Raw genomic sequence first — 13,941 nt, 5'->3', positions numbered from 1 at the left:
GTCGTGAACCACAGGGCTCAAGCAATCTGCTTGCCTCAGCTTCCCAAAGTGCTGGGATTACAGGTGTGAGCCACTGTGCAGATCCTATTATTAGGCTTTTCATTCATGACACTTGTTAAGTCTACTATCTTTCTAGTCAATACCTGATACAATAACTCAATAAATTTTTGTTAAACTGAATATTTGTTATGTAAAAGTAACCTATACAGCAATTTTCCTGCTAGTAAAATTTCCCAATACAAAATGCTTTAAAAAAATCCACATTCACTCAAAATGCTTACTTTTCAATAAATCCATCTCTAGTAAAATACTCATGATGCAAAAGATCACTAGATGATATCCTGTCAGCAGGATCAATTTGTAAACAAGCCTAGGAAAGGAAAAAGATTGTAATGATAAGTGAGCTCTCAACAGGGCTCCATATGGTAAAAATTAAATTTATTTTACAAATTAAGAAGTAATTAATTATCCAGATCAAAAAGCATTCTTGAAAAGATGGAATTAGACCTCAGGAATTTCTGGTAGTAAGTTCTGACTGTTTATTTCCTTAAGGAATTTGCACTTGCAGAACATTATTATAGGTTAAATGTCCCATGATTCTAGCCAAAACAGAGGTCAGTCTGTTTCTGCTGAAATTAGCAAAAATTAATTAGCTCATTTTGATCCTCTTTTCTGCCCTGCGAGGTGGAAAGTTCATGTATAATCATTTGCATTTTACAGATCTGGAAGCATGATTAGTAGTTTGCCAAACAAGAGTTTTAACCCATGTTGTCTTGACTCCTAATCCAGCACTCTTTCTATAGCATAATACCATTTTGCAAATATTCAAGTCCCTAAATCTTTCTTTTTTTTTTTTTTTTGAGACAGAGTCTCGCTCTGTCGCCCGGGCTAGAGTGCAGTGGCCGGATCTCAGCTCACTGCAAGCTCCGCCTCCCGGGTTTACGCCATTCTCCTGCCTCAGCCTCCCGAATAGCTGGGACTACAGGCGCCCGCCACCTCGCCCGGCTAGTTTTTTGTATTTTTTTAGTAGAGACGGGGTTTCACCGTGTTAGCCAGGATGGTCTCGATCTCCTGACCTCGTGATCCGCCCGCCTCGGCCTCCCAGAGTGCTGGGATTACAGGCTTGAGCCACCGCGCCCGGCCCCTAAATCTTTCAATAACCCATTATTAAATCAGCTCTTTTCTGTTTCCCTTTCTTGGTATAGAAACAAACAAACAAAATATGGAAGGAAGTTTTGAATGTTAAGTTGTACATAACAAATCTGTATGTAAACAACAATTATAAATGGAACACATTTCTTTAATCAAAATATTGAAGACACGTTTTGAATAAAAAGCATCTGCTTTATAATTTTCATTCCTCCTGTGAAAGGAGGTAAAACAATAATAGTTAACTTCTTTTTGTAGAGATGGGAGTCTTGTTATGTTGTGAGGCTGATGAACTCTTGAGTTTAAGTGATTCTCCTGCCTTAGTCTCCTAAACTGCTGGAATTACGGAAGAGAGCCACCATGTTTGGTTTTTAAAAATTTTTTAGAGACAGGCTTTTACTCAGTCGCCCAGGCTGGAGTGCAGTGGTGCAATTATAGCTCACTGGAGCCTTGAACTCTTTGGCTCAAGATATCCTCCTTCCTTAGCCTCTTGAGTAGCTCAGACTACAGACACATGCCACCATGCCTGACTAGTAACTTTTATTGATGCTTACTACATACCAGACAATGCTCCAGTCTTTTTCTCCATTCCATCCCAACAACAATCCTACAAAGTAAATATTATTATTATCCTCATTATACAGATGAGGAGACTGAGGCCCAGAGAGATCACGTAATTTGTCTAAGATCTCATAAGTAGAGGAGCCACAATTAAAATCCAGCAAATCCAAGATAATTGTATATAATATTATGTTTCTGTTTATTTCAAAATGCATATTTAAACTGATTCACAGAAAAAAATCTAGAGATCTGCTGTACTATAATGTGCATATAGTTAAAAATGCCATACTGTACACTTAATAATTCTGTAAGAAGGTAGATTCCATATTATGTGGGTTTTTTTTTTTAACCAAAATAAAAACATTGATTCACAAAGAGAAATTATTTAAGTCTATTACCTACTTAATGATGTGGCAGTCTTTAAGACTGCAACTAGTTGGCCAGGCGTGGTGGCTCATGCCTATAATTCCAGCACTTTGGGAGGCCAAGGGGGGTGGATCACCTGAGGTTGGGAGTTCGAGACCAGCTTGACCAACACGGAGAAACCCCGTCTCCACTAAAAAAAAAAAAAACAAAATTAGCCGGGCGTGGTGGCACATGCCTGTAATCCCAGCTACTCGGGAGGCTAAGGCGGGAGAATCACTTGAACCTAGGAGGCAGGAGGTTGTGGTGAGCCAAGATCATGCCATTGCACTCCAGACTAGGCAACAAGAGCAAAGCTCCAGCTCAAAATCAAAACAAAACAAACAAACAAAAAAAGTTAAAAAATGTGCTCATTTTAGAACATAATGGTAATCTATCACTAAAACTTAATATGAAAAATGCTAAAAGGTCTGACCAAATCATAGAGGCAGACAATTAGAGGCAGTCCTTCTGCAAATATAATTCAGTAAATTTAAATATATGCCCTATTTTGGAAAGTGTAAAATATGACACTTGGGGAAACAGATTGGCAGTTTCTTAAAAAATTAAACATATGCCTACCCATGACCCAGCCATTCTGTTCTTAGATATTTCTGCTGGAGGAATGAAAATACACTGTGTGTTCCACACAAAGACGAACATGAATGTTCTCATGGCAACTTTATTTGTAAAAGCGAAAAATGGGAAATAACCCAAATGTCCAACAACAGTGAAGGGATTTTTTAAAATTTAGTATAGTCATATAATGAACTACTACTCTGCAAAAGAGGAACAAATTGCTGATACATACAAAAACATGAATGAATCTCTAAACCATTATGCTGAGTGGAAGAAGCCAGACATGAAAGAGTGCCTACTGCGCGATTCTATTTATATAAGATTCCAGGAAATTCAAACTAATCTATGGAAAGAGAAAGCAAATCAGTGGTTATCTGGGGACAGAAATGGAAGAAAAGATGAATTGTAAAAGGACACAATGAAATTTTGGAGAGTGACGGAAATGTTAGGTATCGTGTGTGTGTGTGTGTGTGTGTGTGTGTGTGTGTGTTAGATATCTTGACTGTGGTGGTGGTTTCATGTGTGTATACATGTATCAAAACTCTTCAAATTGTACATTTTAATTATGTGTAGTTTACTGTTCATAAATTATACCCCAATAACATTGTTTAGAAAATGTATATTTAGGAAAAAAAGTGCCCTACATCAGATATCAAGGTGTATATTAAAGTTACAATAATAAATCAAAGTTGTACTACTTCTAGAATAAAGAGAAAAATCAATGTAACAGAAACAAACCCACACATGTATAAGCTTTTTGTCTATGATAAATGTAGCATTCCAAATCATTGGATGATTCTAGTTGTTTAAAAAAAAAAAAGCATATTGCAAGTTTTGCAAACGTATTGCAAAACTTATGACAAAAGATTAATGTGCTTTTTTCACAAATCAATAAGAGAAATATTTCAGTTGACACACAGGTTAAGGATTCTTTTTTTCTTTTTTTATACAGGGTCTTGCTCTGTCACCCAGGCTAGAGTGCGGTGGTGCAAGCATAAATTACTGCAGTCTCAAATTCCCGGGTTCAAAGGATCCTCCTGCCTCAGCCTCCCAAATAGCTAGGACTACAAGTGGGTACCATGACACCCTACGCTTTTGATTAGAGATAGGGTCTTACTATGTTGCCAAGGTATGCCTCATGCCACACCCGGGAGGCAGAGGGTGTGGTAAGCCAAGATCGCAGCATTGCACTCCAGCCTGGGCAACAAGAGCAAAACTCCATCTCAAAAAAAACAAAAACAAAAATAAAAATAATAAATAAAAAATTAAATTTTAAAATAATAAAAAGGAGTTATATAATGTTTTCATTTTCTCCAGTTCAAGACAGATTTTGGCCGTGGTATATCTTCAGACATTAAAACTATAGCTGCTGAGGTCCTGTAGATATTTTAGTACAAAAAATATGTCCCTAACAGGGCTAAACTAAATGTTAAAAGGTAGTGATAAACACAGTAAGTCCTTAGAATTTCTTCCAGTTGTTTTTTTTTTTTTGAGACAGAGTCTCTCTCTGTCATCCAGGCTGGAGTGCAGTGGCCTGATCTTGGCTCACTGCAACCTTGGCCTCTACGGTTCAAGTGATTCTCCTGCCTCAGCCTCCTGGGTAGCTGGGACTACAGGTGTATGCCACCATGCCCGGCTAATTATTTTGTATTTTTAGTAGAGATGGGGTTTCACCATGTTAGCCAGTATGGTCTCAATCTCCTGACCTCGTGATCTGCTGGCCTCGGTCTCCCAAAGTGCTGGGATTACACCGTGAGCCACCGTGCCTGGCCCATTTCTCCAGTTTATACCTAATTATCATTAAAATAGAGATAAATTAAATATAATGAACATAGTTATCTTAGGGGGCGTTCAGCTCTGACAGTCTATGAATTTTAATTTCTCTGTACTAAAGACATAACTTTCTACAGATTACATTACTTTAGGAATCCTTTTGGAATTTCATTAAAGTGATAATTTAAAACTGTATTATAATTTATGCAAATTTCTCAGATATAAATTCTTAATTTCTCAACATATATGAACTGGCTGGGCGTGGTGACTCACGCCTGTAATCTCAGCATTTTGGGAGGCCGAGGTGGGCAGATCACCTAAGCTCAGGAGTTCCAGATCAGCCTGGCCAACCATGGCCAACATGGTGAAACCCCATCTCTACTAAAAATACAAAAGTTAGCCGGGCACAGTGGCAGGCGCCTGTAACCCCAACAACTTGGGAGGCTGAGGCAGGAGAATCTTTTGAACCTGGGAGGCAGAGGTTGCAGTGAGCTGACATTGCTCCAATGCACTCCAGCCTGGGTGACAGAGCAAGACTCTGTCTCGGGGGAAAAAAAGACATACATGAACTATATCTGCCAACAATCCATTAAGCTTTGGATATTTTTTTCTTGCATTTTTGGGGTGTTGAACTTGAGGAAGAACTACCCCAGCAAAAATGGGGCTCTTGGAAAAGATATTCTGCAAGTGAGGTGACAAATTGCCTGAAAAGAGAAAAAAAATGTATATTTTAAAAACAGAGAAATTAGTCCATAATCAAAATAATCAAATTGCTATGTGATCTACATTAGATACTAAAAACTGATATAAGGAAGAATATCAATTATGTCTTTTAATTTTTTGAAGTAGAATAAAAACTATCTGAATATGTCATAAAAAATTGAGGTTTCCTGTTATCTGCTGATAGCCCACAGGCAACATAAGATATAAAACCACCAGGTTTACTTGCTTTTCCCAAACTATAAGACATAATATGTAATGCTGTCAGAAAATGCACATTCCAACTTTTATGCATTTCCATGTGGGTATCCAAATGATTTTACTATTAAGTGTTCATCAGCAAAATACATTGAAACCTTACTCAAAGTAGTTAAAATATTAAAGGTATGTAGAAATCAAAATATTGCAAAAAAAGAAACAAGGCTAGAGTAGTAGCAGAATGGAAAGAACTATAAATATGAGTGGAGGGAACTAAGTTCTAGCAGTTTTGCTATAACTAGTTCTGTGACCTTGGGTAAATCTCTTCCTTTTTGTGCTTGGTTTTCTCATCTGTGAAATGATAGGATTAAACCCCACCATCTAAGGTTCCTTCTGATATTAATCTCTTAACCAGAACTTCTTAAAAGACACAAAAAAGTGAGGTGTCTTAAGGCTCTAAACTATATCTTAAATCAATAATTATCCAGGTTTCACTGTTTTTAGAATTGTTCATAGTATCTTCCTCATAATCCTGTAATTACAAATTTATGCATACCTTCCCCACCACACAAAGAGCTCCTCAAGCTTCTCAGTCAGGAATAGTAAAAAATAAATCTTAGCCAGGCACGGTGGCTCACACCTGTAATCCCAGCACTTTGGGAGGTCAAGGCGGGCAACATGGCAAAACCCTGGCTGCACTAAAAATGCAAAAATTAGCCGGGCATGATGGCACATGCCTGTAGCCCCAGCTACTCGGGAGGCTGAGGTGGGAGAATCACCTGAGCCCAGGAAGTCAAGGCTACAGTGAACCATGCTTGCACCACTGCACTCCAGCCCAGGTGACAAAGTGAGACCTTGTCTCAAAAAAATTAAAATTTAAAATTTAAAAAAAACCCACAAATCTTGAAATAGCACATTCAAGGCTAACCATCATAATGTTTTGGTGGCCAAAGCAGATCATCAAATATACTCTCATCAAATATATTCTTTTTTTTTTTTCTCTGAGACAGAGTCTCATTCTGTTGCCTAGGCTGGAGTGCAGTGGCGTGATCTCAGCTCACTGCAACCTCTGCCTCCTGGGTTCAGGCGATTCTCATGCCTCAACCTCCTGAGTAACTGGGATTACAGGCGCTTGCCACCACACCTGGCTAAATTTTTTTTTTTTTTTTTTTTTTTTTTTTGTATTTTTAGTAGAGATGCGGTTTCACTATGTTGGTCAGGTTGGTCTCCAACTCCTGATGTCAGGTGCTCCACCTGCCTTGGCCGTCCCAAAGTGCTGGGATTACACGCATGAGCCACCATGCCCAGCCTTCATCAAATATGTTCTTGAATAAGTTATTTAGCTATCTGGCTGTCTATTATTGTTTTCTTTAAAAAGAAGGGTGGTTTCTGAGTAAATAATTAATTTTCTATTTCCCAGTGCTTTAAAAAAGCATCTGACTCAACTCTACTATTTGAAGTCCTTATATAGAGGTACAAATATTTGAAAAAGCCTAATTTAAAAACAACTTTTAGACAAATTAAAGTACATTCCTATTGTACTATTCTTCTTAGCATCAACAATCAACACATGGCTTAGCTATTTATATCCTAGCAAAGAAAATATTATTTGCAAAAACAGAGAATTTTCTGCCTTCTTTATCAGCCCAAGGAACCCATCTGCTGTCATCTATCAAAACAATATGCTTCCCTGTTCTTACACAGAACAGCTAAATTTGAAAATCAAGCAGAATTGATCTGGCAATATTTATTTTAGACATGTAACTCATGCTATTTCAGTAATACCTACCCACTTTCAAAACAATTTTATGGAGTAAATCCAAATCAGAGCTACTAGGAAGATAGGGATTTCCAGTGGCCATCTCAATGATCATACAGCCCAAAGCCCAGATATCCACAGGTCTGAAACAGATCAGGGAAAAAAAAATCACTTTTTCATGTAGAAATATATAAATATATTCTTAAAAATATGTTTAAAGAAGGCTAAAGAAACAAGCGGTATCATTTGTAAGTTTTGTTTCGTTTTGTTTTGTTTCGAGACAGTCTTGCTCTGTCACCCAGGCTGGAGTGCAGCGCCGTAATCTCAGCTCACTGCAAACTCTGCCTCCCAGGTTCAAGCAATTCTCCTGCCTCAACCTCCTGAGTAGCTAGGACTACAGGCACATGCTACCATGCCCGGCTAATTTTTGTATTTTTAGTAGACACGGGGTTTCGCCATGTTGGCCAGGCTGGTCTTGAACTCCTGACCTTGTGATCCACCCGCCTCAGCCTCCCAAAGTGCTGGGATTACAGGCATGAGCCACTGTTCCCGGCCCATTTGTAAGTTTTTATTGTAGATCATATACCAACTTTATAAGAATTGGTAACTGCTATATTGGTGAGGCTATCACAAAGAAATAGTACCAAGTACTGTTCTGGGAGTGTAAACTTATATGACTTCTTTGGAGGAAAAATTGGCAAAAGCCACCAAAATTGAAATTGTATATGCTTTTGATTGTACAATTTTATTCCTAGGAATTTATCCTAAGATATACTCACATGTCTGCACAAATATAAATTACATGAGAATTTCACTGCGGCACTGTTCGTGGAAGAAAAAGATTGCAAACAACCTAAACATCCACCTATAAGGGAATGGCTAAGAAAATTTTTGTAACAACTCACAATAAAATATTATTCATCTGTTAAAAATGATGAGGTCTGGCCAGGCACGGTGGCTCACACCTGTAATCCCAGCACTTTGGGAGGCCGAGGCAGGCAGATCACAAGGTCAGGAGTTCGAGACAAGCCTGACCAACACAGAGAAACCCCGTCTCTACTAAAAATACAAAATTAGCCAGGCGTGGTGGCACATGCCTGTAATACCAGTTACTCGGGAGGCTGAGGCAGGAAAATCACTTGAACCTGGGAGGCGGAGGTTGTGGTGAGCCGAGATCGCGCCATTGCACTCTAGCCTGGACAACAAGAGCAAAACTCTGTCTCAAAAAAAAAAAAAAAAGAAATTGATGAGGTAGATCTCTCTATATGTGCTGAAATGGAATGATGTCCAAGATAAATTGTCAAATGAAAAAAGCAAATTCATAAAAGAAATCAAAGATCTAAATAAATGGAGAGATACTCCATGTTCATCGATAGGAAGACTCAATATTGTCAAGATGTCAGTTCTTCCAAGTTTTATGTAATGAGTCAATACAATCCCTATCAAAATTCCAGTAAATTAAAAATGGATAATTATGTGAGGTAACACATATACATAAATTAGCAAAATTTAGTCATTTTACAATGTATTTATACCTCAAAGCATCATGCTCTACACAATATATACATACAATTTAATCTGTGAATTTAAAAAAATCCTAGGAAATAGTTTTGTAGATATTGACAATTGATTGGAAAGTTTATATGGAGAGGCAATAGACCCAGAATAGCCAACACAATTTGAAAAAGAATAAAGATCGAAACTACTTGACTTCAAGATGTTTTAAACAATAAGCAAAATAGTATGGTATTGGTGAAAGAATAGATAAATAGATCAAGGGAACAGAATAAAGAATCTAGAAATAGACTTGCACAAATATGATCAACTGATTTTTGACAAAGGAACAGAGGTAATTAAATTAAAAAAAATAAGATAGTCTTTTCAACAAATAGTGCTGGAACATACAAAAAACTAAATCTAGACACAGATCATACCCCTTTCACAAAAATTACCTCAAGATGGATGACAGACCTAAATATAAAATGCAAAACTGTAAAACCTCTAGACGATCACATAGGAAAAAATCTACATGGCCTTAGGTAATGAGTTTTTAGATACACCACCAAAAGTATAATTCACAAAAGAAAAAATTGATAGGTAGAACTTCGTTAAAACTAAAAATTTCTGCTCCATGAGAAATACTGTTAAGCAAATGAAAAGCAAGCCACAAACTGGGAGAAAATATTTGCAAAATAATAATGAACTTGTATCCAAAATACATAAAACTCTTAAAATTCAACAATAAGAAAATAACCCAATTAAAAAATGGGCAAAATAAACAAATATACAATTCACCAAAGAAGATACACAGATGGCAAAGAGGCATATTAACAGATGCCCAATATCATATGTCATCAGATAATTGCAAATTAAAACAATAATGAGATACCACTACACACGAATGCCTAAAATCCAAAATACTGACAACATCAAATGCAGGTGAGGATGGCAAACAACAGGTACTCTCATTCACTGCTGGTTGAAACACAAAATTATACAGTCACTTTGGAGGACAATTTGACAGCTTCTTACAAAGCTAAACATAGTCTTACCATATGACCCAGCAATTGTTTTCCTTGGGATTTACCCAAATGAGTAGAACACTTCTCTCCACACAAAAACCTGGACATGAATGCTTATAACAGCTTGCTTCACAATTGCCAACACATGGAAGCAATAAAGATGTCCTTCAATAGGTGAGTGGATAAACAAACTGTGGTACATACATATAATGGAATATTATTATTATTATTATTATTATTATTATTTTTGAGACAGAGGCTCACTCTGTCACCCAGGCTGGAGGGCAGTGCCACGATCTCGGCTCACTGCAAGCTCCGCCTCCCGGGTTCATGCCATTCGCCTGCCTCAGCCTCCCGAGTAGCTGGGACTACAGGCGCCCGCACCACGCCCGGCTAATTTTTTTGTATTTTTTCGTAGAGACAGGGTTTCACCGTGTTAGCCAGGATGGTCTCGATCTCCTGACTTTGTGATCTGCCTGCCTCGGCCTCCCAAAGTGCTGGGATTACAAGCATAAGCCACCACGCCTGGCCTATGGAATATTATTTAGCAATAAAAGAGAAGTGAGCTGTCAAGACACCAAAAAAAAAAAAGGAGGAACCTTAAATATATATTGCTAGGTCAAAGAAGCCAGTCCGAAAAAGCTACATACTATGTGATTCCAACTATATGATATTCTGGAAAAGCCTAAAGTACAGTAACAGTAAAAAGATCAATGGCTGCCAGGAGTTTTGGGAGAAGGAGGGAAGAATAAAAATGAAGCACAGAAGATTTTTAGGACCATAAAATTATTCTGTATACTATAATGATGGATACATGACATTATACATTTATCAAAACCCAGGAAATACAACACAGAGTAAACTCTAAACTATGGAATTTAGTTAATAATGTATCAATATTGGTACATAATTGTAACAAATGTACCTCACTAATACAAGATGTTAGTAATAGAGAAACGTAGGGTGGAGGGGACATAAGGAAACTACGCTTCCTGTTCAGTTCTTCTGGAACCTAAAATTGGTCTAAAAATTAAAGCCTCTGAATATAAACAAATAAAAAGTGGCAGGACTTGGTGGCTCATGTCTGTGGTTCCAGCAACTTGGGAGGCTGATGCAGGAGGATCACTTGAGCCTGGGAAATCAAGGCTGCAGTGAGCCATGAGTATGCCACTGTACTCCAGCCTGTGAGACAGAGTGAGACATTATCTCGTAAGTAAATAAAGAAGAGTGGGGAGGGAAACCAAGATTCTATACTATGTATATATTATGCTCCTATTTCTGTTCAAAAGGAAGAAGATGGAGAAGTATGTGTATGTATGTGTGTATACTGCTAGACAATGACCTAAGAAATAAAGGAATTAATTATAATACATACAGTTTTTCAGATCTACATTATAACCATGGATGATATAATAGTAACTTATAAACTTGCTTATTTCACAAGGTTTAATTGTGAAGTTTTAATTTAATTGTTATTTAATAACAGTTTTCCAGAGTGATTGTACAAGTTTACATTTCCCCACCAGTGTATGTGAGTTCTAAATGCTCCACTTAACATTAGTATTTACTGTCTTTTTTTCAATTTAACCATTCTGGTACCACCTTGTGATATAAGTTTGCATCTTTCTGATGACTAATAAAAGTATGCGCTTTCACATTTTTAAAAAAACAAGTTTTAACTCTCAAGCTTTAAGTTACTTATCATTATTACTATTTTTAACGTTTTTTTTTTGTTGTTTGTTTGTTTGAGATGGAGTCTCGCTCTGTCACCCAGGCTGGAGTGCAGTGGTGTAATCTCAGCTTACTGCCATTCTCCTGCCTCAGCCTCCCAAGTAGCTGGGACTACAGGCACCCGCCACCATGCCCGGCTATTTTTTTGTATTTTTAGTAGAGACGGGGTTTCACCATGTTAGCCAGGTAGGTCTCGATCTCCTGACCTCATGATCCGCCTGCCTCAGCCTCCCAAAGTGCTGGGATTACAGGCGTGAGCCACCGCGCCCAGCCAAAGTTAATTATTTTTAAGTACTCTCTCCACAGAATGCAATTTCTATGCACCTCCTCCACTACCAAAAGAGACACTAAAAACATTCCTACACAAAGCAGTTCGCTTTTCTCCAGCTTGACCTGAAATTTCACAGTACAGTTTAGTAAGGTAAGCCATTATCTGCAGAAATTTAAAGCATTATCTAGGCAGGCCTTTCAAAGAGCAATAGAAGACAGACCATGTCTAGTTAATTATCATTGCAGCAGTAATCTTAAAGGGATTTTCTGAAATATAAGCAAGTCCTAGTTAGCTATAGAGAAAACTTCTCCCCTTCACTTCAACTACAACATTTTGCAGAAAAAGAGCTGTCCAGTAGAAAAAACGAAAACAAAATTAACCTACTAAGGAAAGTAAAGATATTAGACTCAAGCCTTGATCAAGAAAAGTAGATCCAAAAAAGCTTAGGTTTAACATGCAGGGGTAAGGGAGGATTAAAAAAACAAACAAACAGGGATACGAACTTCTAGCATGACAGAGTGAAGAGATCAGCTGACCTACTCTCTTACTAGTTTATCATTGAAACTAGTATTTTTTTTTTTCGTTAAGATGGAGTTTCATTCTTGTTGCCCAGGTTGGAGTGCAATGGCGCAGCCTCAGCTCACTGCAACCTCCGCCTCCTGGGTTCAAGCGATTCTCCTGCCTCAGAATTATTTTTTTAAATACAAATACTTAAAGGATATGTATATATATACATAGTCCTTGTAGTCCTGAGGCTAAGCATAAAATGAAGATTTATTTACCCCCTAGAAACTATGCACTTCAGTATAAGAAAGATGAATCTGTGTACTTGAACCAAGACAACTTTTTCCTTCCCCACTCTCTGCCTGGTGAGGCAAAGACTCCACTCTAGGGCTCCCTCTTCCTTCAGCTCCCAGTTGAAGAGCTTTCTTCCCAGGAGAAGTGGAACTTCACCATTTCTCATCATTCTCCCAGCTGCCTGTTGCTGAGGCTAAGTTCTGGGTGATTAGTGTCAAGAGGAGGGAGACACTCCTCTAACCAGCCCCTGTTCATGGAACAATGGTTCTACCTTGAATGCAGTACAGAGAATACTGGGGCCCAAATTGCACTTGCTCCACTCATAAGGCAGAGGTTTCATGCCAGGAAAAGCAAGCTGAAGGGACCTCAGGTTGCTGCTCTCCATATCTCACTAAGTAGCCAGCTCTTAAGAGCAGCAATATTAACTTAGAGAGAAAATTACCATGAATTCAACCCAGATCCAGAAACTGGGCTCAGAGATTTTGCATGGGGGAAGAAGCAAGCCATAAATTAGATGGCTCCTAATCTCTTTCAAAGGAACTGACATCATTTGCAACAGAGTATAGAGAAGTTCCAGCTGAAAGGTGCTCTCAACAATAGTACAGAATGTGGTAAAAGACAACTGGGTGGAGATTCATCAATTTAATGAAGCTACAGTCTAGAGTATAGGCCAGCTAGCTTGTGGGAAAGAACCATGGAATAACACAGATGCTTTCCTGGGGTCAGGACAAATATTAAATATTGAGCACAGAAACTACTCCTTCAAAGGAGCCACAATTTGATTGGAACAGTTTGTAGAGCTATTTAAGTCCCAGGGCAATGATGAAAATAATAGAGCAATAAGCTATCAGTGAGTGGAGTTTAACAGCTAGGAGTAGCCAGGGAAAGAAAGGAAGATAACCCTACCAATACCACTGTCATCTCAGAGTGACTGTGGGCCTACCCAAAACCATGCCTCCCTGAGGAGCAACTAAAAAGGTTTAATACTGTGTGTGGGGGTGGGGGGTTGGAAGTATTGGCTCCATGAAAATAATTCAGCCAGTCTCCATGATACAAACAAGCAAAAAACAGTAACAAGTCCCAGAAGGAGGGGTCCCATACCCAGAGTTCCCACAATATGTTATCTAAAATGTTCAAGTTCCAACAAAAATTACACAGCATGCAAAGGAATCTATGAGATATGACCCGTACACCAGAAAAAAAGCAGGCAACCCAAACTGCCTATAAGAGTAACTACACGTTGGATTTGGCAGAAAAATATTTCAAAATAACAATCATGAATATGTTCACAGAACTAAAGGAAAGCATGATTAAAGAAGTAAAGAAAGGCATAATGACAGTGTCACATCAAATATTAATAGAGAATATCAATCAAGAGATATAAATTACATATATGTATAAAGAAGAACCAAGTGGAAACTCTGGAGTTGAAAAGTACAATAACTGAAATTTTAAAATTCACTAGAGGAAATCAACAG

The 13,941-nt window shown here is 38.1% G+C and overlaps 1 protein-coding gene across 11 annotated transcripts in view; it reads right to left on the bottom strand.

The window, feature by feature from the left end:
* CDKL3 (cyclin dependent kinase like 3) overlaps window positions 1-13,941 on the bottom strand; it is a 76,766-nt gene that overhangs the window by 19,105 nt on the left and 43,720 nt on the right. For 10 of the 11 annotated variants that reach the window (XM_073010691.1, XM_073010687.1, XM_073010688.1 and 7 more), the window contains 3 exons: window positions 7,172-7,284; window positions 5,029-5,168; window positions 282-370 (listed from right to left, as the gene is read on the bottom strand). In XM_073010691.1, the coding sequence (XP_072866792.1) occupies window positions 282-370; window positions 5,029-5,168; window positions 7,172-7,256 (314 nt within the window). In that variant the 5' untranslated portion in view covers window positions 7,257-7,284. Of the gene's footprint in view, window positions 1-281; window positions 371-5,028; window positions 5,169-7,171; window positions 7,285-13,941 lie in introns of those variants that run through there. The other variant, XM_073010692.1, reaches the window with a different exon arrangement.

The sequence above is a fragment of the Chlorocebus sabaeus genome, chromosome 23 (assembly GCF_047675955.1).
Source record: "Chlorocebus sabaeus isolate Y175 chromosome 23, mChlSab1.0.hap1, whole genome shotgun sequence".
Classification (NCBI taxonomy): domain Eukaryota; kingdom Metazoa; phylum Chordata; class Mammalia; order Primates; family Cercopithecidae; genus Chlorocebus; species Chlorocebus sabaeus.
This window is presented reverse-complemented; position numbering and strand designations above follow the sequence as displayed.